Raw genomic sequence first — 24,255 nt, forward strand, 5'->3', positions numbered from 1 at the left:
AACTCTTAACACTTTCAAGTGGAAGTATGTGCACTTTCCAAATGTGTATGACCAAAAGAGAAAACTCATTATCAACTTTGCAAATCATTAGCAGACTTCCTCTGCATAAACAAGGAAAAAATAACTGCCAACAAGTTACTCTGGTTCTCACCATCTTCCTTCTGGGCATGACATTTGTATGACAAGAATAAGAAAAAAACTAATATATGTCTAGTAATGCTGCATCCTCCAATTTTCTAGTGTGATGGATTAAGCAAGGAAATTGCTTAGAGCTGAATTCAAATTTCTGCTGCCTTTCTCACTACCTGTATGACACTGGGTTGATTACCAAACCTCTCTGAGCCTCATTATTTTTGTTGGTTAATGAAAATGAAATCACATAGTGGCCAGGCTGTCTGAAAACGCAAGAATCCTCTGTTTGTGAAGTTGCCAGGTACATAGACACTCAGTAAGAGGCCCCTCTGCCACCCCTTCCCCTTCTAAACAAGGGGCCTACCTAATGCTGTTCAAGCAATCATGCACCAAGATTAAAGCATCCCACTGTCTTAGGCCTAAATACACTCTTTCAGTGATAGAAATCAGGTGTGAATCAAGGTCAATAGTCTGTGGGGACTAGGGATACTTTTATTTTATGAATAGAAAGAAGGCACACAGCAAGCTCACATGGTGCCCCCACATTAATGGCATCCAATCATTCATGCCAAACAGCACCTTCCAAGACCTGGAACTTTCCATGCCTGCTCTCTGTTTCCAAGGCTGAACAAAGTACCTTTGGATTCACTGCACAGATTCCCTTTTACAAGAATGATGACCAAGGACGAATTTTCAACACTTGAGATATTTTGTAGCCTTTCAGTATACTTCTCTGCATGGAGAAGGTGCTGTCCCAGGGCACTGATGTTCACAACTCATGTTTCCATCCATGGGTAAAATATGTTCAAGATCAACATAGGGAAAAGGAAAGAGTGAGACATGGTAAAATGCTAAGGTGTGTGGGCTCATTTATCAAAATGCTAAGATAGAGGCTCTTTTATCAGAATCCTTACTAGGCTATTGTAAGAAAAATGGAGATCTATTGTCAAACAGGTTTGGGATACAATGTGTCAAAACATTCCTTAGAACTTATGTTAGCGCATGCAGCCTCAGAAGATGACAGCATCAATGTTATTTCCACTATAATTACTTCTTTCAAATATAAAGTTTATTGCGAAGAATTTTAAGTAAGGTGCAGAGAGAAATCCCAATAATGACTGTACAAATACATGTCATTTAAAAAAAAATTAACTTAGCTTTATGGCTTTTTTTTTTCCTGAACGAAAAAAAATTTTTTTCCAAAAATACTTAGGCCCACCATGGAAACTGAAAAGCTATAAAGGAGTCTTTGTCACCAATGTATTGATTTACTTAATTCCAATGAATAATTCAGAATTTTAAAAAATAACTACGGATAATTTTAATTTAGAAATACTAAAATTTAACCTCAGCATTGAAATGTTGTCAAAGCATATGAGAAATGGGCTTTTAAAATTTAAAAGGGGGCAGAACTGCAATAAAAAAAGGATACTCCTTTGGGCTTTTTAAATAAAATTTTTTATAAGATAAAATGTCCCTAACTTATATTATCTGGGTCACTATTCCAAAGATGCTCCCTATGTTGAACCAAAAAAAGATATATAGTCATCTTTATTTGGTTGGTATAGATAGCAAACACAAGTACCTACAGAGCTCGGGTAAATAATCTACATGGACATCAGAATGGTCAGGGCCAGAAGGTAAAAACTACCCTAAACACGTGCTCGCACACACGGAGCAAGGTGTGAACCCACGAGGCTGTAGGGCCCCCGGGCAGGAAGGAGGCGTTGGGCGCCCTGCGCTGTGCTCCAGAGCAGAACAGATGCACCCCCTGCCAGCAGCCCCGCCTCCAGCGCGCACCCCGTCTGTGCAGGGGGATTCCCACCCCCGGGGCTCTGCCCGCCCCCCCAGCCCCACCTCCAGCGCGCACCCTGTCTGCCCAGGGGGGCCCCACCCCACCCCACGCGCGCTGTGCCCTGTTGTCGCACAGGTGCTGCTCACCGCATGGTGTAGAGCAGCGTGCCGTCGTCCTCCAGCCTCAGCAGCTTGTTGGGCGTGGTCATGTTGTGGGCAATGGACTTCTTCCCGTTGTGGAAGAATGTGTCTGGGGTCCAGATTTTGCTGGCAAGAAGATTGTTGAGAGGGAGGCGCTGCATGGGCCCTTTAAACCGAAGCCTTTCATCTTTCCAGCTTTGTCGGAAAAACACATCTATGGTATATTCCTGATGCAAAGGAAGGCAACCAAGTGATAAGTCAGTGGAGAAGGCCCTTGGGGAGTTGGTTCAGAGACCACTGAGAGCAATGGGGGGGCGGTGGCGTGCCTGCCTTGAGACCTACCATCTCGGTGTCGGATACTGGGCCGAAGCTGGTGACGTAGATGTCCGTCCGCACCTGAGTGATTCGCTCTGAAACAAAGACACAGGTTCCTGCCTGGGCACCGGGCACGGAGCTCACAGGGAACCACCCATCACAGCGTACTCATGTCCTTAGTCTAGTAACCAGTTTCACTCTTGGCAATCACAGGGATTTAATAATGTGTTTATTGACAGACACCAAATGAAACCAAGCTGCTCCAAACTAGAGCAGGAAATAAAATGCCCACCGTGCAAGGAAAGGATGTTGGCTCTCACTGTATTTCTTGCCCTATGAGGATCAGTCATGAACAGAGGGGGTCTGGCTTGAGACCTCAGGTGGACTTTAGTTTCCTCCTCCCTAAGCCTGGAACAATACTCCCAACCTCACAATGTGTAATCCGCTCTCCCATAATCAGCAGCTTTTAAAAGGGGCAGGCACTTTTGATGAGGGGATAAGATCTGAAGGAAGGTCTAATCAAACTGCGTGGTCTCTGGGGAAAGGATATGAAAAAGTGTCCATTGTGTAGTTTGGGACAGGACCGCTTAAAAAGTTGCCTCCTGGGTAGCCCAGGTGGCCCAGCAGTTTAGCGCTGCCTTCAGCCCAGGGTGTGATACCGGAGACCCAGGATGGAGTCCACATCAGGCTCCCTGCATGGAGCCTGCTTCTCCCTCTGTCTGTGTCTCTACATCTCTCTGTGTCTGTCATGAGTAAATAAATAAAATCTTAAAAAAAAAAAAAAGTTGTGTCTCACCTTATGTTGCATTTTTAAATTGTTAGAAATTTCCATCATGACAGATTATTATTATATGAATTACAATTATTGAACTCTATAAAGCACTAAAAAGTAGCTAATAATATTGGGGGACAGTATGTGCTTCCTGGGCATCATCCAGGCCCTGGGACCTCCTGTGGTCATGAATGGGGGCCACACTCAGAGTATACTATAGTTCACTATAAATAACACCACACCACTGATAGCATTGCTGAATCACAGCTGGGGTAGGGGGAGATGGGGACTTTTTTTCTCTGGACATCTCATTGTGTGGTAATTATATATGTGCACCGTGTGTATTTATTTGAGTGCAGGTGTTAGGATGATGCTGGGTGCTTTCAGTAACTGTGTCCCACTGAGATGCCAGCCCCAGTAGGCAGCCCCTCTGGCTCTCTGTGGTGGTCTCAGGATCCTGCCCCACAGGAGTGTACCACATGCTGGGTGAATGAGAGAGTACCACATAGCAACCACTCACTGGTCTCTACATGCTTTGATCCTCGTATATGTATTCAGAGGGACAGGGGCTGCTGGATATAGGAGGCCCAGGAGCATAATTCAGAGGGTGGAGTAAGACAATGTCAAGGAGGCTTTTTGGACTTGTCTTGCTAAAAAGGTAGAGAATGTCAATTCATGCTTTAAGTGCAATAATGGAAAAACGTTAAAAATGCAATAATGGAAAAGAACTGCTTTTTCCTTTAAGAATGTAGCTGGCTAGAGTGTCTCTAACTTACCTAATGGAGCAAGTTCAAATGCACCACATCTAAATTGGGGTGCAGTGAGGGGCAGGGAGGAGGGGAAAGAATTAGCATCTCACTTGCCCGGGGATACAAGTTGCTGCCTGTGCCAAGTTTCTGGTACAGTAAATGCCTGCATGTGCTGCTTACCTTGTTACAATCACAGCAATATTCAGAGGTCTGAATGTAAGGTTTCCAAGCTAATTGGCTGTAGGGGATTTTTTGAAATTGAATTATGCAGGAGACAACAGATTCATTCTTTAAAAATGTACTTTGTATATATGGCCACATTTCTAACTTAACAAATGCACAACATAGGGGCACCTGGCTGGCTAAGAACACTGGCACATGTCTGGAAACAGCACAGGAGTCTCACCACAATATTAAGCTGTTCTAATTGTGCCCCGAAAGCACATTTTGCTATCCACTTCTTTTTTTTTTTTTTTTATCAATTTCCATGGGGTTAAGGTAAATACAATTAATTATGGTCCCAGTGAAAAAAATTAAACATACAAAAATATAAAGAACAATTGCATGAATTGTGGAAAGAATTTGCACCAATGTAAGAGTAGGAATTTGGTGCCTGGGTGGCTCAGTGGGTGAAGCATCTGCCATCAGCTCAGGTCATGATCCCACGGTCCCGGGACTGAATCCTGCATCGGGCTCCCTGTTCAGCCCAATGTCTGCTTCTCCCCTTACCCTTCTCCCCTGTTCATGATCTCTCTCTCTCTCTCTCTCTCTCTCTCTCTAATAATAAATAAATAAATAAAATCTTGAGAAATAGAGCAGGAAGTTGATTATACATTATTTTTTAGCATAAAGTAAACTTGGCTTTAGTAATACCTAAGAACTGGTTCTTCCCTAAGCAGAATGGATGGATCATCTGAGGAAAAGGGAGTTTGCAGAGAGACCACACCCCCCAGCTTCTTGTACCTGGGAAATGACAATAACAGATGCACAAGACTTTGCAACAACCATCAGTTCAAACTCCTGGCAAGGAAGCTTTTTTACTGACTTGTCCGAATCACAGCAGATGTGAGCTTGAGACTGAGTTTAAGCATAGACCTAGTGGGTTGCAGCTGAGGAGAACCTACTCACCTCCAAGGCCAGGCCGCAGTCTGTTGTCATAGCCATCCAAAAGCCCATCCAAGATCCTGGTAAATATTGTGATGTTGTCATTGGTCTCATCTTTTACTGAACTGGTTGGCATTTGTGCAAAGCTTTTTAACAGAGAAACAAGAATTCAAATTTTCATTAAGTATTTTTTATAAATTCTTCTCAAAATATAGAAACCAGAAATAATGACTTGTCTTGGAGGGAGAACACCTGAAAACAATCTCTGCTACTAAGCTAGGCTATTGTTTTTCATAGATAAGCCCTAATTCTTGAATTTCCAGAGATTGTGCTGGCTCTGGGCTGGTCATCAATCAACCTAATTTCAGGCTTAAATTCCATCCTTCCCTGATTCTGAGGAGCAGTTTATATTAAGATTATAGCCATTTTTTTAAAACATTAGCCATCACACATAGACTAGCAGAGCCCAATCCACTCTTAGGGCATTTCAGAAGTTTTGTTTAAACACAGGAAGCCCAAGTCTTCATATTGTTAATGAATCACCTGCAGTGAGCAGTGGGGTCTGGGGAGGATGTTCAAAAACTATGCATTTTGAAAGATAATTTGAAAAGTATCTTTCAATTTCAGTGCAGCCCTAATTGGGAGTATTTGTGCTGTGATCAGTATGCCAGAATTAGAGCATACAGTGATAGAAACAATCAAGTTTGTGAAATGTCTTTGGGCTTCCATACTCATCAGCACTGCTTATTGCTGGTACATTCAGCTCCAGCCAAAGCACATGACCCAGAGGCCATCATGAATTATAAAGATCAGTCTGAAAACACTGATTAGGGTTTACTCAGTATCACCTCAGATCAGGTACTCAGGAAGCAGAGTATTCTGAATGACCCAGCATGGCAGACTCATAGTAAAGCCCCAAGAAGAGCAAGCTAAGCCTTCAAAGATAAACCAAGAACAGTCCTGGTCTGTCTAATTCAGTGCAGAGATCCAAGCACCAAAAGTTTATGTAGATGACCTGGAGCAGATGGAAATGAGAAACTGCCCTGAGCATATGTGGACAAACTGAGGAAGTTATTCGGGAGGGAAAGAAAGTCTTAAGTCTAGGGGATGGTAATACACCTGAAGAACATGGAGCCCACCACAGGTTTCTACGGCTGCTTTCAAATGTTGCAAAAAGCAAGATGTTTGGAATTACCAAGAACTTGACCAACACATATGGCTCTGCTTCAAGTAGAATTTATGCAGCTGCAATCTGGCTGTGAAGTTAGCGCCCTCGGCACTTGGGAGAAGAAGAGGAGATCCCTGGAACTTCCCTGAAGTGCCTGCTACGGTGCCCCAGCTCTACTTATGGCAATTTCTTTTCCATAAATTGTCTGAAATGAGAGTGAGACCTACCATCAGCAGTTGGATGCTGAGGGCAGAACCGATGTATGCCTGCCCCACCTACTTCCTGAAACTCGGCCATTTGTATTGATCGCATCTAAACAGATCAATTCTTTACTGCTCTAAAGCTATTTCCTTTTGAATGAGAGTACAAAGTTCTTTTGATCTAATTCTCACATCATCATTAAGCATGTAGCTGAAACTCTAACGAGCTAAAGAGTCCTGTTTGTATGCAGCCCACAGACACTTTTTTATTCCTTGACTTAGTGTTTAAAAATATTAAATTCCCTTTTTTCTGACATCCACTGAAGTTTCACACTTTAGAATGATGAAGTACTCAGCCTCACAGACCTAATACCAGGACAAAAGACTTTATGCTGTCCTCTGGGTTTATGAGAAAAAGAAACTGTGACATTTTCTACTTGCCCAGTGGAGTAAACTGCTCAAACTTAGTCGGGCCTCACTGTCGACTGCTTATGGTGTTCATAACCTTATCAGTAGCTTTGGTTTTTCAATTCTAGGCTATGCCCAGTTGGGGGGTAGGGGTCTTTGCTGGCTGTTTGACTTAGAATAGAGGGGAGAGCATGTACCCTAGTAGAAAAAGCGTATCACTTTCTTGTATAGTCTAAAAAGACAAACTTCCAGAAACAGAGTAGAATGGCAGTTATCAGCAGCTAGGGATGGGAATTCTGGGGATGTTCTTTGAAGGGTACAAACTTGCAACTAGAAGATGAATAAGTTCTGGAGATCTAATGTGCAGTATAGAGATTATAGTCAATAGTACTGTATTAAAAATTTCAAAATTGCTAAAAATTCAAGCCTTTTTTTTAAGATTTTATTTATTTATTCATGAGAGACACACAGAGAGAGAGAGAGAGAGGCAGAGACGCAGGCAGAGGGAGAAGCAGGCAGAGAGAACAGCAGGCTCCATGCAGGGAGCCTGACATGGGACTCGATCCTGGGTCTCCAGGAAAATGCCCTGGGCTGAAGGCAGGCATTAAACTGCTGAGCCACCTGGGCTGCCCAAAAATTCAACTCTTAAATGTCACCACAAAAAATGTTGTCTCCACAAATGACATGATGGAGGTGTTAGCTAAGACTACAGGGGTAATCATATTGCAATATATAAATGTATCATATCAATACATTATACTATTTCGAAAATGTTTAATTAAAAAATAGTATCACTATGAATAAGAAAAAAATAAAAGGCAAAAACATACCAATGTTTCAAGTATATTTTCCTAAGCTATTTATTATCTGTTATAAAACGTTCTTAAATTACATTTGATCCAAACAGGCTTGGCTGTTGGAAGACAAACCTTGACTACATAACTGACCTCTCAAGATGTTCCAGACACTGTGTACTTGTTGGGGTCATCTTCATGACCACTGCTTCCCTTGGCCCTCTGGTGCTCTACTTCACCACAGTTTAAACAAATGCCATCCTATCTGGCTCTGAATCCTATTTCACAAAAATCAAAATAATTGCCGATAGCAATGCAATAGGATGCAATGCTAAAGAATTCCAAATCTCACCGTCTATTTATTGACCAAATTTTTTTTTAAAGGGAGGGGATATATTTATACCCCTTCACACATCATTTCACTTTCTTTGGAGGAATTTCAGTATCTGTCCTGTTCTGCCATAAGTGCGTCTTATAGTTATTTGTGGGCTTATTCACAATAGAGGTCATGGCTGGAGATTTGCTGTGACTTCTCTGTATTTACTGAAGTTAGGACCTAGGAGGTAAGGAAATAAATTCTAAAAGAATCTCTGGGGGATCCCTGGGTGGCGCAGCGGTTTAGCGCCTGCCTTTGGCCCGAAGCGCAATCCTGGAGACCCGGGATCGAATCCCACATCGGGCTTCCTGCATGGAGCCTGCTTCTCCCTCTGCCTATGTCTCTGCCTCTCTCTCTCTCTGTGACTATCATGAATAAATAAAAATTTGAAAAAAAAAAAAAAAAGAATCTCTGAAAATGCTTGTCAGGGCAGGAGTTGCAGTTTCCTCTCAGGAACAACTGGGAGGCCTTCTGGGGCCAAAAAAATGGTTTGCAGCATGTTTATGAAAACCAACATTTCCAAAGCCATGAATAGGAAGGCCCTTCCCTTCTCACAGAATGCATGTGATATGCCTGCACACAGGAGAATCTCACAGATGTTTGGCAAACTTACTTGTGCCTCTCTCAAGGTGCATAATCTTTAAGGACTGTTTCTAAGGTACAGAGTAACTTTAGCTTGTTTTGTTCCACTTTGGTTAGTTGAAACTACTCGAAAAACAAAACAATACAAAAACTCTAGGCTATGCCATCAGTGAGCAATAATGCAGTTATATCTATGAGGCCTCCAGGTGGAAATAGAAGATGCCCTCATCTCTTTGAAGACTCATTCCATTTAGGTTCAGAAGGCAAGCTCGAGCTTGCCAGCATTCCAATTCAGTTTTTCTTAACTGTATTGACTATAACCAAGAAGCTCTGCTGATCCTTAGGTCAACTGTGAGTACACAATTGCTTCAAGGATAAACTAAAGGCTCAGCTCTCTGGGGTAGTGGATTTTTTGAGCTGGGGCCAGTTCCCCATTATTACAACAGTCTTGGACATATCAGAAACACTTGAAAAATTTGGTGGCTGACCCTTCAGCATTAGGATTAATTAACTTGGTTCTCTTAAAATATGAACCATTACATTTTGTCCATGCAAATAGTTCCAACATTGCCACATTACTGATGTTCCAGAAAGGGAATCATAAGGGAAATGTAGAACCGACCATCCATGTTAAAACATCCTTAGATTTCCTTGCTCAAATGTCGGTCCATACAAAAGACACAAGGACTTGATAACTAAACTTAAACTCTTACAATGATTTTTTAAGCTTGAAAACTAAGGAAATTAGGCCACTGAGCCCTATATTCTAACCTGAAAATTGTTGTGCAATGGGCAGGGACATGGATGGACATGGAGAGGTATGGAAGGGCTTCTCAAAAAGCTATGCAATGTTACTTCATCAGATTTGAAGTTCTGGGCCATTCAGGGACTTCTGATGAGGTGGAGTGGGGGAATGAGAAGCTCAAGAAATTTGGTCCACTAATGGATTTAATGAAGTGTTTAAGAAAAATAAATATGAGAATCTTTGGAAACAGGAAACTCTTGCAATTATGTAAATTTCCCACCCTTTCCTGTTGTCTTACATCTGGCTTCTTCAAGGCATTTGATTCTGGACTCCTGCATTAACTTCTTTCTGATTTCTAGGCCCTAGAGATTTAACTTTAATTGATCCAGGAGAAAAAGGCACCAGTATTATTTTAAGATCCCCAGTGATCCTCATGTGCAGCCATGGTGGCTCGAGGCCTATCTAGATTGGAAATGGAAAGGCTGCTCTGTGAGCCAACTGCCAGAGTGACTCTAAATGACCCCAGGGAGCGTCTCTCCTCCACTGTCTTCAAGAGGGTATATGTTTGGGCTCAGTGCTTATTCCAACAGCTCGGTTCAACAAATGCATTTTGGATATGAACCCCTTATATATCTGGTATTTTGGTGAGTACTGAGTATGTGAAGAGAACAAAGATAGTATCCCTAACCTGTAGGACACAGCTGTGTCCTAAAAGAATCAGTCATAATCACAGAGTATTTCAATAGACTATGGTAAATGTATCTATGTGATACACAAGACATTCTAAGAAACCAAAGGAAAGATATGGAGCTCTGTCCAGGGCTAATGGAAAAGAATTGACCTGAGCTTTCAAGCATGGGGATCCAGTCTCAAGCCAAAGAAAGGGATGATGAAGGGGTTGTGATCAGTGGCCTCAGGAAAGGAAACAGTGATGTTTGCAGAGAGTAAGAAAGTAAAGTAATGCATGTCAGTGAGAAATAGCACACATCAAACCATAAAGGACTTCACATGCCATGCTGCACTCCTAGGGTCCATGCTGAAGGTAGTGGGAGCTTCAAAGGATTTAAATAGAGGGCACTTTCTTTCCTTAGGGCCTTTGGGCATTTTGTGGATGATGGGCTTGGCAGGAGCAAGGCTAGAGGCCAGTTACTCAGGCCGTGGCAGGGGTGATAGAGGTGGAGGTGGATGGGGCCATCTACAAGGTATTTGAAGGGGGGGATGAAGGAGGGAGTCTGAGTATGGCAGGATAGGGAATCCCAACCAAGCCATCCTTCAAATTAACCAGTTACCACACAGAGTTAACCCTGCAGCAGAATCCATGCATTACTCTGAAAGGGGAGTTGTGTTATTAGTTCAATCTCGGAGTAAGTTTCTTTTTGAGGAACTGTAAAGGATTTTATTCCAACATACCTTTATCTATTTATCTATCAGTATTATAATTTCTAACAATGATAATTATAGTAATAACAATATGCTGCAGATTCCAGCTTTAAAGGTACTTCATTTTACCAGGTGATGCTTGATGGCGTCTTATTTTGGCATTTAAAAAAGAGTACAAGTTCAGCAGTTATGTCATCATTCCTGGGGTTCAGAAAAATCTGTTGAGTATTGTACCACAAATGTTGCTACTGAAGGCAGGGAGTGACACATTTCTTCATGATGTTATCTCTGCTTACGTTGACAGCCATTTTTGATTTACATAAAATGAGATCAATAATGGCAATGAACTTACTTTGGGAACTGAACTAGACTGCTTTTAAGTGGCAGTTGCTCTGTCTTCTTAAGTTGCATTTCTTTCTGCATTCTTTCCCCAGTATTCAATTACTTCTGAGAAATAGATCTTCAGTTTATTTGCTTGTCACTCAGCTCATTAAATAAGTATCTCTAGGTGGCACCATTTTGTGATGTTTCCTGAAATTTCCATTGCACACCACTTTATTCATTTAAAAAACTACGTAAAAGAGGGGGAGAATCTCTGGGTGGCTCAGCGGTTTAGTGCCTGCCTTTGGCCCAGGGCCTGATCCTGGAGTCCCAGGATTGAGTCCCGCGTTGGGCTCCCTGCATGGAGCCTGCTTCTCCCTCTGCCTGTGTCTCTGCCTCTCTCTCTCTCTCTCTCTCTCTCTCTCTCTGTGTTTGTGTGTCTCTCAGGAATATATAAATAAAATCTTAAAAAAAATAAAAAACTATGTAAAAGAAAAGTACAAACATGGTGAACACTAGCTAGGTAATGAAAGACAAAATCTCAAGTTTCCAAATAAGAGTTCTTCCCTTTTATGGGGGAAACATGGACTTGAAATGTGTCTCATGTGGACAAAGTCATGGCCATGAAATAGCATGACAGAACTCTTAGCTTGCTCCCACTGCTGTGGCCTCACTGCCCAGTCCTGCCTGTCAGCTCCCTACACAGTGCTCAGCCTACCCCTGGTGCATCTTTCATGTAGCCTCTACTCTTGTCTCTATCACTGCAGCCCAGCTCAGAATCCTATAGCCTACAAGGTAAAACACAGGCCTCCCTTCTCACAGGCCACACTCCCTTCAACTAACAACAATACCCACTTCCCTAGACTCTCCCCAACCACACTGGATACCCCATATGTGTGACTATGCTGCACACAAAACATCCTGGTGTTTATCACACACATTTTTCCCTCCCTCCCTAATCATTCCCATCAGTAATTACATCTGCAATAACATAAGGTCTTTAAGACATTTCTCATTCACCTTATTTTCCCTTCTAGTTATCATTCCATTCTTTGCCACTTTTCTCAAAACCTACTGAAGAGTTGTCTACACTAGAAATCTCAGCTGCCTCTCTTCTCTTCTCTTGGACCCACTCCAGTCTGGTTTTCATTGCCTGCATCCTAATGAAGCCTCACTTCTGGAGGCTACTGCCAAGTCCAAAACGATTGAGTCTCAGTCTTCACCTGACCACATCTCCCTTCTTACAACACTTCCTCCACCTGGCCTCAGGATGCTATCCTCTTTGTTCTTCCTATCTTCACTGGCCTCCTCCTCTTGCTTGCCCTCACCCTCTTGCCTTCCTAAACTTAGAGCACAGTTGAAGACCTTTATTTGATTTACACTCAATCTCTAATGGGACTCATCCAATCTAATGGCTTTAAGTATCTCCCATAGATGAAAGACTTGAAATTCATGTTTCCAGGCCCCATCTTTTTCTGACCTCTGGATCTCTACGTCCAACAGCCTGTCTGGACACGTGGATATCTAACCAGGCTTAATAGGTCCATAACTGCACTCAAGATTTTTGCTAAAACTTTTTCTCCCACTGTCTTCTGCAGCTTAATAATAGGCAACTGAACCCATCATGTTTTCAGGTCAAATACCTGGTGGCAGGGATTCTACTTCACTCCTACTTAAACCCAGTCAAAGACCCTCTTTGACCTACAAAATAATAACCAACTGTTCTTCCTGTACTATTTAGCATGGTCTACAAGGACTTTCATGATCTGACCCCTCTCCCCTCCCCACTGACTCTCTGATTATGCCTCCTACCAATCTTCCCCTTCCTTACACTGGTCTTGTGGTCCCTACCATGCCAAGCATGCCAGTGCATTCGCTGCTCCTCTCATCTTTAAACTTTCTCCACACATTATGCTCATGTCCTTACTTCCCTCAGATGTTTGCTAAGGCATCTGACCCCAGCACATTCACTTTCTCTTACTCTGAAGGATTCCTCATAGTAATTGTGATCCAACTGACATGTATTTGTTCATTGCACACGAGAATGCACCTTCCTTAAAGGCAGGCTCTACTCTGCCCACCGCAGGATCTCAGCATGAAGAACAGTACCCAGCACATAGGAAATACACACTGATACAGCAGCAGGGCAATGTCCTCTTGTGATGCTCACCCCCTAATCCCAGTCTGTAACTGTCCATGTGCTACTTTACATGGCCAGGGAGACAATACAGACATGATTAACATTATCGATTTTGCCATGCTCTGGCCCGGGCCCAGCACCATGCTTGCCTTGTAGGTCTAGTAAATCTTGGGTGCCTCCTGATCAGAACTATCCAAAAAGATAGCTAGCCTGCACTTAGCACCCTCTCCTACCTGGTCTTGTTTCAACATTTAGCATACATTCAGCAATGTATCCTTCACATCAGCCCTGTAACATGGGATCCATTATTAACTCCTCTTTGAGATTAGGAAACTGAGTTGTAGGGGGGTTTAAAAATTCTTCTGCAGTCACACAAGTGTGCAGCAACAGAGATCAGAGCAGCCTGACTACTCTCCATCATAACGGTACCCATCGTTATCCCTATACATTTGATAGGGGTCCTAACACAGGAACCAATTTGATTGTAGAGTGATGGACACATTTTTTTGTTTGTTAAAATTGAAAATGATCTGATCCTAGATTTAATTTATTGTTAGGTTTGCTTTTTTGATTTTGAAATGAATTATTAAACAAATACAAATAAAATAGAGTTTTCAATGAACTGCTAAAGCCTGTTTCCTAGCATATCTTTCTTTTTCTCATATGATTGCTTCTCTATAATATTTTATTTCATAAGACATATTTTGTGTTTGATTTTATTCGAGCAGTGGTAGACACACTATCTTTAGAATGGTGTTATTTGAGTTCTGGATTAGGACATTCTTTTGTTTTCAGCATATAGCTTTCCACCCCCATTCTTTCCCTTTTGACTGCACCTTACATATCAGGACATTCTGGAGAAGGTCCTACAATGGAAAGCACTGGCCCAGGGCCTAATGCTGGTTCTGCCACTTTCCCATGAAACTTAGACACATTTCCCTATGCCCTTCAGCCTGAACCTTTTGCATCCATAAAAGGAGCCTTTTGTAGTAGAAAATTAAATAGTACAGGTTTTGAAACTGCCTTCTAGAAATGAAGGAGATATACCCATATAAACACTGATAATTACTGTTACTACTAACAGAGTTCTATGATAAGATTTCTTCTTACTTTCGGTTCTAATATTTTCCTCTAAAATTTCACACCAATTGAAATATGCATGTTATGCAATTGTACTTTTGTAAAAATCCAAAAGCCCACATTCTCCTTCTCCCCTTGAAACAAGTCATTGACTCATCTTGGAGCTGATCGCCTGACCAGGTGAGCTGGGTCAGCACTGGCCGACTGTCCTTCTAAGCAGTGCTTAGCTCACTGCCTGTTGGCACGACAAACATGCTAAAAGTTTCCTCTCTAAAGCATATAATATGGAAGTATTTTCTTTTGGTACCTTAAAAAAAAGGTTGGGCTTTACTGTGTAGCAAGGTCCTAGCCACCTAAAACTTTTGCTATCTGCGAGAATTACCTATTTGATCTCTGGCCAATCCTGAAGCCTCCACTTAGATGTTCTCCACAATTTTATAATTGTTACAATTATAAAATTTGAATAAAATATATAATTTGTCCTGGGCCTCATGAAGCTGCAGCTATAATGCAGGAAGAACTTGCCATCTGGGGATTCACAAGAGAGAACTTGCCATTTAAAAAGACATTGTGAGTACTTGAATGATTCAGAGAGAACATACTTTCTGCTCTAGTTCAAAGAAAAGAACTGTCCTTGAGAATGTGTATGAAAAAGCTCTCTTCACAAAACCAAAGGTCCAGGTTAATCATACTCATATAGACAGATAAAGAATAACCTTAGGTAAAGTTATTCTTTATCTGTCTCTGTTCATAAGTTACTTCTACAAGAACCTGGTTTTAATTGCTAATTATAAAACATTGTTTTCTAAAGTATATTTGAATTATAGCTCCCATGTAATAAAATTCTAATGCAGTTTTTCTTTCCAATAGATAAACCCCTAAAATATATTTAACACTAATAAATGAATGGAAACGGATTTTATCTTATTCTTAAGTTGATAGTCCTCAAATTTACCTTAAAAGTTATTATTGGTCAATCAAGTCCGATAAAGTGTGATTTTTCAAATGACAATAAATTAATTCCAGTTTAAATTTAATATTATGTATTTTGACATTACATTGATTCAAATACTGTTGCACTAACTTTTCTACACCATGTACTTCTTATTACTGGTATTGTTAAAATAATTATGCCTCAAATAACACCACGTCATGAATGTGACATAGCATAAGGCTGACAGTCAAATAAGGCCTCTGTTCCATTATATGTTTGACTCATGCTCTGTTATATAACTTAAAACTAATAAAAGAATTACAAAAACTATTGAAAATGAGTTGCTGGTGGCTGATCAAATTGAGAGAAGCTAAAGAAACAATACTCATATATTTTCAAAGTGACTTCACACTAAGTATATAATCACTACACATATCGTATTTATCACATTTATAAATTTTCTGATTGCCAAAACCACACACTTATCACAAAGACTGAGTATTATGCACAAAAGCTCACATTTGCCTCTTTCCTTTTGCTCCCTGACTGGTCTTCTGTTACCCTCTTTACCAGTTGTCTGGTTTCTTTTATATATTTGCAGGAGTCAGTATTTCTCTTATCCTGAAATATTCAAATTTAGGGCCTTGCATGCTTCCCCTTTCATCTTTCTCTGGAACAAAAATCACACAAACTCTTTTTTTAGGGGGAAAAACAGAGCTTACCATCACTCTTCCCCCCACCCCACAGCCCATTCTCAGAACAGAAAACTCGCTCTACCCCAACCCAGAGAATGCCTTCCAGAATTATATTCCCTTCCTCCATAGATTGGTTTGACTCAGACCTGCCCAACAAGCTCTGTATAGCCAAAGCTACCGGGGCTAAATCACTGGGGAGTGCTAAGTAAAAATCCTAGCAGTGGGACGCCTGGATGGCTCAGCGGTTGAGCATCTGCCTTCGGGCCCAGGGCATGATCCTGGAGTCTGGGATCGGGTCCCACATTGGGCTCCTTGCATGGAGCCTGCTTCTCTCTCTGCCTATGTCTCTGTCTCTCTCTGTCTTTCATGAATAAATAAATAAAATCTTAAAAAAAGAAAAAAGAAAGAAATCCTAGCAGTTATTGGCTGGGTTAGCTCTCCCTCCCTCTCACCTTCCGTGATTGTAAGATTGGGCTAATGATGCTTACTTAGCTCACAAGGTTCCTCATAGGATTTACCTAAAACAGGTGTAACATAGCAATGAGTGCTCCATATTGTGATAGTTATTATTTTGTCAAGATTTTAAGTCAAATGAGTGTTATGAAACTTTCTTTGCAATTTAACGAAGTCATTCTTAAGTACGTTTCAAGTAATAAGCAAGTGAGAGGAGCATTGTATAAGAAGGAAAATCAATAGAAACTTGTGTTCCCCATTGTTAAAATGGCTTTGCGGCTGGCCAGGCTTTTTGAAACCCACCTTTCCACTTCCACTAGAGACCCTATTTCACTGAATGCAACTGGACACACAGGGTTTGGAACCTGATGTAAAATTCCACTTACAGGAATATCTTCTAATACAAATGACCTCAAATACTTAAAAACAGTTTTAAGCCAAATATGTTCACATAGGAAAATTTATAACAGCATAATCACTAAGGATGTAAATATCCCAAATTAGAGAGGTAGCAGATGATGAAGCAAGCATTCATGCACTGTAATAATATTCATCCATTTTAAAATTATATATTCTAAAGAGCCTGTAATAACAAAAAGGCATGAAAAAAAGCACAGTACAAAACTGAAGGTGCAATATGATCCCAACTGTATAAAAATATACATAGAGGTAAGTGGAAGAAGACACCAGAATATAAAAGACGATGGTTTCTGTGTGGTGAAATTAAGGACATTTCCTTTTTTTTATGTGATATTCTGTGTTTCACATATTTTTTGAAGTTAGTAGGCATTGTTTTAGGATGGACTATTGAGCATATATCTAAAATTCAAAACTTCTCCAATGGCTAATTCTCTAGGGAGTTTGAAGGGTATTATACCACTTGCTCTGTGTAGCTTCTAGAAACTAACAATGATCTTTTTTGAAGTTGACCTCAGAAAGCCACCAAATTAAATAAGATATAAATACAGCTGCACCTAATGGCTAACCTCCACATGCACATTACTTCGTATTTCAGACTTGCAGCCACCAGGGAATTTGTAGAAACTTCATGCCTACGGAATGTAAATTCACGATAATATATATGACCAAAATCTAAAAAGAAAATATTTCCAATCCTCTGAACTATTGCTAAATATATGAAGTATGTCAGTAAACATACTAACTATCTAATGCATTAACTTGGAAATGTGAATACTGGGTATGACTTCAATGTCTCCAGTCAGGGGAACATCAGGACCATCATTGTTTATAGGATTTAACAGCTATGAGAGACTTTGGAAAGGAAAAATTTTCATTGAACAGATAAGGAAACTGAAGGCAGGATATGGGAGGTATCAACTCAAGATGAGCAGCAAGGCAAGAATAACGATAAATGCTCTGTTGCCAAGGGAATACTATGGCTGAAAAGGCTGTAGCACAGGCACGTCCGGTGCATGTCAGCATGCATGTGCTGCCCTCCTCACAATGCAGAGGGATGGGCATGCCCCTGGCTGACCTCGATTACAGTCCCAGTGTGAGTATTTACCAGCCTTGGCACTTGAGGATGGTCACAGTCTCTCTCCTCTGTAGAGACCAGTAAAGGTCAGAAGAGCAGAAAATGTCCACAGGACAGAATGTCATGCACCTGCGAGGGTCCTCCCTACTGGCCAGAGAGAAGGGGTTTCTCTCTGGGTGGTAAGACAGCCACCATGTGCTCAAGATCCCTCCATAATTTATAGGAGTGCAGAGTACATCATGGAACTTTTGGAACTGATTTTTACAGAACAAGTGCTTGGCAACTTTTATCATAAAATTTAATTTCATAGTTATACTCCGTCGACTTCAAGTTATACTCCTTTTGATTAACCAGAACAATTTTGGGGCGGAGGAGAGGAGGAACATCAGCCCCTAAAAGAACATTCACCTGGAATCAATACACTTATCCTAAAGGTCAAGATGAAAGAGCTTAAAGGAATCAATAATGCCTGATGCCCCAGTGTGTCTTGTAGATCGTCAGACATGTGTATTTCCTAATATCTGTGCCTGCATTCGGGTGGTCAGTGTTCAAGGCTTTTGGCTCAGGACAAGACCACTACAGGCCATTGTCAATGCCATGCAGTGTGGGTATAGCTTTAAGGGTATTCCTTTGCGTAATGGAACCACATAGGGCAACCAAAACATTGAACACTATTTTGTCTAACAAGTAGTAAGTGTCCTTGATGTATGTGAACTTAGGAATCTTGTTTTAACCTGAGTAGGAGAAAAATGATTCTGAAACCACCTCTGCTTCCATTTCTGAAAACATAATCTGCCTCTTTCCTCTGACTCACTTGAGAGATCCCATAGGTGGGACAGCCCTGCTCAAAACAAGAGCATGGGGCAGGGCAAGGACTCTATTTATTTTTAACAAATTGAAGGGCAGGGGACTGCAAAGACAGCAAGGGAGGGTTTGCTGATGTACTAGTCAGCAAAGTTTCTTAAAGGCACTTGTGCACCAAACCTATAAGATAAAAGCATAGATGGTAACTCACCCAAAGTGACTGGCTAAGTTCATGGAAATACAAAAGAGAAGGAGGTTTTTTATCATGATAAAACTAGAAAACATTCCATTGTCCATTCCCAATGAGAATAATAGCTGAAGCAGATGAATTTGTAAGAATAACTGTTCCTTTCTCCAACTTGATCTTGAAGCTGAAAGGTACACAAAGAGGGAAAGCACATAATATAAATGTTCTTGTGTCATAGTTCTTGAAATCAAATCATACTGCAAGCACACACAATTTACAAAGAAATGATCTGGCCATCCTTCTCAGCACAGCTCCACACTGGGTTGTTATCTACGTCCACAGGGCAGTAAGTTGTGGCATGAAAAGGAGTTACAATAGGGCTTAATTTCCACTTTTACTCAGAGTGCAGACTCATTCTAATTCTTTTTTTTTCCGCGTCTCAAATACTTGGTTTTACTTTTCAGCATATTATCAAATGACCCAATGGTCTTCTTATTAGAATAAATGTTTGAAGTTATCCGATTAACTGTATTTTGCATCTGTCAAATCCACAAGTGGAATCATTTTACCTTTCTGAAATATTTGCCACGGGTTCAAAGCCAGCAAGCTACTCCTTGTTCTGCAAGGTGCTGAGAGAAAGTATGTGGAAAGAGGGGAAAAAAGGCACATTTAAGAAACATTAAATCTACAGGATCACGATAGTATAAGAACTGCTTATAAGAAAAGGTTGCCGCTTTCTCAGCATTCTGCCCCCATCAATAAATAACTTAATAATCACTGCATTTGGGGAAGTCTCTGAGCTCTGTGCTGGGACCTAATTAACGCATCTGAAGTCCAGGCAGGCACAGTCCCTGGGCTCTGCAACTAACCCTAGCGAAGGCACATATTTCTCCATATGCGCATAACGCAAATAGGTGCACGCGATAGACGAACCACCGCGTGTTCACGGGTACATTTTCCCAAGGAGACCCCAGGCGAACTCCGGAATTGGGCACACACAACAGGTACTTCCACCCCAGGAACTAAGCCCTCCTGCCAAGAAGGGCAGGGTGCCGTGCGGTGGTCGCCTGCTCGCGCCCCGGGGCTGGTCGCCTGACCCGGGCCCTCCGGGCGCCGGGCACCCAGCGCCGCATGCGGGAAGCCCGGGCGGGGCCGCCGCCGCCCGCCGCCCCCCGCCCCGCCCCGAGCCGGGACCCCCACCGCCCCACCAGGGGCTCCACCCCTTCCGCCCCCAGCCCCGCTCCGGCTCGCGCGCGCAGGTGGGCGCGGGGGCGGCACTGCGGAGGCGCAGCCTGGCCCGCCCGCCGCCCGCACCCGCCCGGTCCGCAGCCGCGTGCCCGCGCCTCCCGCTCGCGGACCCTTCCCCTCTCGCTTCTGGCCTCAGACACGTTCCCCGCTCCAGCCCCGGGTCCGAGCCTCCTCCGCGGGGAGCGCGCTGCCGCGGCGGCCGGGAGACACCGGCCTGGAGCGCCCCGCACCCCCGCCCGCCAGCCCGCCACGGGGTCCGCGCCCACCCCGCCCGCAGCGCCTCCGAGCCCCAGGCTGGGGGGCCTGCGGGTGGGCGAGTTCGGCCCCCCCCCCCCGCTCCGGGGCCGGCGGCTGGGTGCCCGCACCCGCAGCCCCCCCGGGGAGCCCCCGCGTCCCCGCCCGCCCGCCGGGCTGTGCCGCCCAGGCCGCCCCTGCCCTCCCGCGCCGGCTGTGCCCCGCAGGCGCCGGCCGTGCCCCGGGGAAAGTTTGCGCTCGCGGCCGCCCCGGAGCCCCGCCGGCTCCCCGCCTCCCCTCCCGGGCCGCGCGGCTCGCCGCTCCCGAGCCCCGAGGGGAGGTGCTCGCCGGGCCGAGGCCGCCCTCCTTCTCTGCCTTCCACGCATCTCCCTACCCGGCAGCCGGGGCGGCGAGCCGTCGCGGGGAGCCTCCTCCTCCCCTCCTGCCCCCGCTCCCGCGCAGCTGGCAGGCGCGCAAGGCCGGTGCGCGTCACCGCCCGGTTCTCCGCGGCCGAGCCGCCCCGCGCGCCCCGCGCGCCCCGGCCCACCGCGCCCCACGCCCCGCGCGCCCCAGGCCCTCGCGCCGCCCCTGCGGACCCGCGCCCCGGGCTCTAGCGCGCTCGCCCTCACCTCTCCCGAGCGCCACATGTCGTCTCCGGGCTGGAGGGACTGTCCTCTGCAGAGGCGCTCCGGCAGAGGCCGCCAGACTCTCATCGAATGCGCCCTCGGGCCGGCTCGGCGGAGGGGGCGGGCTCAGGGCTCCCGGCCCGCGGCCCGGCCTGCGGTGGGATGGGCGGTCCTCAAGTTTCCCGACGGCCTTGGGGAGCAGGTTCCGGGCCTCCCGGAACCACCGCGGGTTCCCTCCCACACGGCAGAGGGGGACCGATGGTGCCCGCACAGCGGCAGCCGGAGGCCGGGTCTCCGAGGTTTTTCCTTGGCTCCAAGCCTAAGCGCCTCCCTAGCCTGCTGTCCCTCCTCAGCCCTCAACACACACCTCTGTGTCCTCATCTCCTGTGCTCTTTAGGAAGAAACTCCCTAATGAGGCTTTTTTTTTTATCTGCAATTCATAGCTACGGGGGGGGTGGGGGTGGGGGTGGGTGGGTGCAAATCCCAGAGCAAAACTGGGATTAGAATTAAACCCTTACCTAATCGCAAAACATATATATATATATTTTTTTTTTTCTTCCTGAAGTTATTTATTGACAAGAAGCCATGTGTCAATAACCAGGGATCATGGGACAGTGGGTCTGAAGACCTGGAACAGCGCTGGGAGCTGCTGGGGCGCTCTGGGGACCAGGACATCGTGCACTGCCACTGGTACCCATGCACATGGGCTTCAGTCCTAGGGTTCTGGGTTATGTCTGTCTCAGCGGTACATAGCCGGAGAGATGGCACTAATGACAACTGAAAGAAAATAGGGTCCCTTTCAGGCAGCACAAATAAGACAGATGTAAAAGAAGGTACATTCCTTAATTTGAAGATTGCAGCATCTTCTTTCCTCAGGAGTGGGATGCCTCTTGACTATGAAAACATCCGGGAGAAAATGTTCAAGATTTAAAGTTAAACCACCCAGAAAATGATGAGACTTATACTATTGTTCCACATCTTTTGTGACACTGCATTGTGAATAGTCACTTTCAACAGGGTAATTGTGAGAAAAGGCAAATTTCTAACTCTGCTCACACTTTCAGGGTGTGAAGTTACTTTATTCTTCAGTTCAACTCATGTCATGTATTCCAAACCCAAGCTACCTGCTGGTACTTTTGCACATTTCAAAAATTTTGAGGTTCTCCAAAAATGACTGATTGTCAATATATTTCTGAACAGGACATTAAAAATGTATGAATTTTGCAAATATACAGGAAGTGTTACTCTGAATATACATTTAGCCACAGTATTCAATAATTCTGATTCTAGTGGTTCTGCATGAAATATAAATTAAATGCTCATTTTCTGATTCTAAACTGGTTAACTTGAACACATACATTTCATCATTTTCTAATTTTTCAAAAGACCCGTCCCTGAGATAAGTCTGCTGACAGTCAAAATCATTACATTAAAAACAATCAAAATCAACTAAATATAATCTTCATCTTTTAGGTGTTAGAATTCTAGGCTTAGATATACCAGTTGCAGCTACTTTTCTCTCAGGATTAAACAACATAAGGCAAATGAAATAGTTCAAATAACTAGTGAATTTAAAGTTTTCCATATTATGAAACAAGATCATTCAGAAATATTTGCAACAAAATAAAATGCAGATAAGTCAGAGATTACTTTTGGATTAGTGAGAATTATGGACATTAATTCTTCTCAATAATACCTTATCAAAGTATCATTGACAAATAATGAAATATCCACTATAAGTGAATTTCTGTTCTTTTGATGAATTAATTTTAAAATATCCATGTTTTGGGTAAGTCTTCTATCAGTTTAATTACAATGCATATTATTGAATGTATGGAAATTATCTTAAATAAAATCTAATCTTTAAAATAGTACTGAAGCATGTGGCTTAGATACTTACCTCCTCCATGTGATAAAAATGATAACCCAGTCTCTCTTCTTAATTTTTATGAACATATAAGAGAGTCTTAGGTCAAATGGACCTGAGGGGATAGTGAAATAATGACATAACAAAATTCCATAGAAACTCATATTTAGAAGAATATTTATCATTTTAGTAATTTTTGTTTTGATATAGAATTCAATGTTTCCCTGAGAAATAATGGTCTATCAGCTGAATTCCCATTTGTTCCATTAGCATTTTTCCCTTTTATTGAATGACATAAAGCAAAATAGTTACAGATCTGGAAAGCAGTAGAGGGCACCCCAGTTCCATATAACCTTAGGGTTAACCAGTCTCCATAAGAATTTAGTTTCCAGTGCAAGAGTCTAAAATAGCTGAACTTGGGGAAGCTAGGCAATGGGTGGAGCACTTGCCCCCAATAACACCCACTGTATGCCACCCAAAGCAGAGACAGAGAATGGAGGCTCTGTTTATGCAGGTAGGTGTAGTAGAGATGGCTAAAACATGAAAACCAGTGTCACCATGAGGAAGCAGAGCTTGATAAGTTGAGTGGAGGATGTCCTAAATCAAGAGCCCACTTGTATAGAATAAGGTAATTTTGTGGGACTGTGTGTAATTTTTTATTTATGAAGAATTAGGGCAAAGAAAGCAAGAGGTAAGATGGGGGCAGATATACAGGGGCCAGGTACAAGAAGACAGGAAAGTGGAGAAGGAGTTAATTTCCTCCTGCAAACAAGAAGGAGCTACTGAATAGTTTTGTTTGTCAGGAGAGGGACATGATTCTAGAAGAGACTCACCCTGACAACTGTAGAGAAAGAGTGTTGGGAGGAGGCAAATCCAGGCTAAAAGCAGGTTATAACATCACAGTGTCAGCCCATGGAGGGAATTTAATAAATGCTTGAGTTATTTCATTAATGAACAATAAACTGATTGATTCTCAGGTATTCAAGGCAGATTTTTAAGTGCTTTGCTCAAATATAAACAAGAGTCTTGAATGTTAAGAAAACAGAAAGGTCAAGTCTGACTAGAAACAAAATTCATAGAGAAATATGACAATTAATTTGATCTCTGAAAAAGTATTTGGGCAGGCAATATCATAAAAAGCAATAGAGGGGCACCTGGGTGACTAGGTCAGTTAAGCATCCACCTTCAGCTCAGGTCATGATCCGGGAGTCCTGGGATCTAGCGCTCCTTCGGGGATCCCTGCTCAGTGGGCAGTCTGCTTCTCCTTCTCTCCACCTCCACTCCTGCTGTCTTTAGCTATCTCTCTCTCTCTAATAAATAAATAATAAAATAAAATAAAATAAAATAAAACAAAATAAAATAAATAAAAACGAAAGAATAGGAACAAGTGTAGAAGGTACAGGGTGCACTATGCAATAAATGCTCCATTCAGAGAAAACACACTCTATATTTATAATTTATTATTTATTTCTTTTATTTTCACTTTATTTTATGTATTCATTCATTCATTC

The 24,255-nt window shown here is 43.0% G+C and overlaps 1 protein-coding gene across 4 annotated transcripts in view; it reads right to left on the minus strand.

The window, feature by feature from the left end:
* The window catches only part of GABRA5 (gamma-aminobutyric acid type A receptor subunit alpha5), an 82,502-nt gene extending 61,382 nt beyond the window's left edge, over window positions 1–21,120 (minus strand). Inside the window, exons 1-7 of one of the 4 annotated variants that reach the window (XM_038532576.1) lie at window positions 20,881–21,120; window positions 19,339–19,398; window positions 18,794–18,953; window positions 6,203–6,380; window positions 5,032–5,153; window positions 2,410–2,477; window positions 2,074–2,294 (exon numbers count right to left, since the gene is read on the minus strand). In XM_038532576.1, the coding sequence (XP_038388504.1) occupies window positions 2,074–2,294; window positions 2,410–2,477; window positions 5,032–5,153; window positions 6,203–6,222 (431 nt within the window). In that variant the 5' untranslated portion in view covers window positions 6,223–6,380; window positions 18,794–18,953; window positions 19,339–19,398; window positions 20,881–21,120. Of the gene's footprint in view, window positions 1–2,073; window positions 2,295–2,409; window positions 2,478–5,031; window positions 5,154–6,202; window positions 6,381–18,793; window positions 18,954–19,338; window positions 19,399–20,645; window positions 20,737–20,880 lie in introns of those variants that run through there. The other 3 variants (XM_038532573.1, XM_038532574.1, XM_038532575.1) reach the window with 3 other exon arrangements.
* Between the last annotated feature and the right edge of the window lie 3,135 nt (window positions 21,121–24,255).

Source organism: Canis lupus, chromosome 3 (genome assembly GCF_011100685.1).
Source record: "Canis lupus familiaris isolate Mischka breed German Shepherd chromosome 3, alternate assembly UU_Cfam_GSD_1.0, whole genome shotgun sequence".
Lineage (NCBI taxonomy): Eukaryota > Metazoa > Chordata > Mammalia > Carnivora > Canidae > Canis > Canis lupus.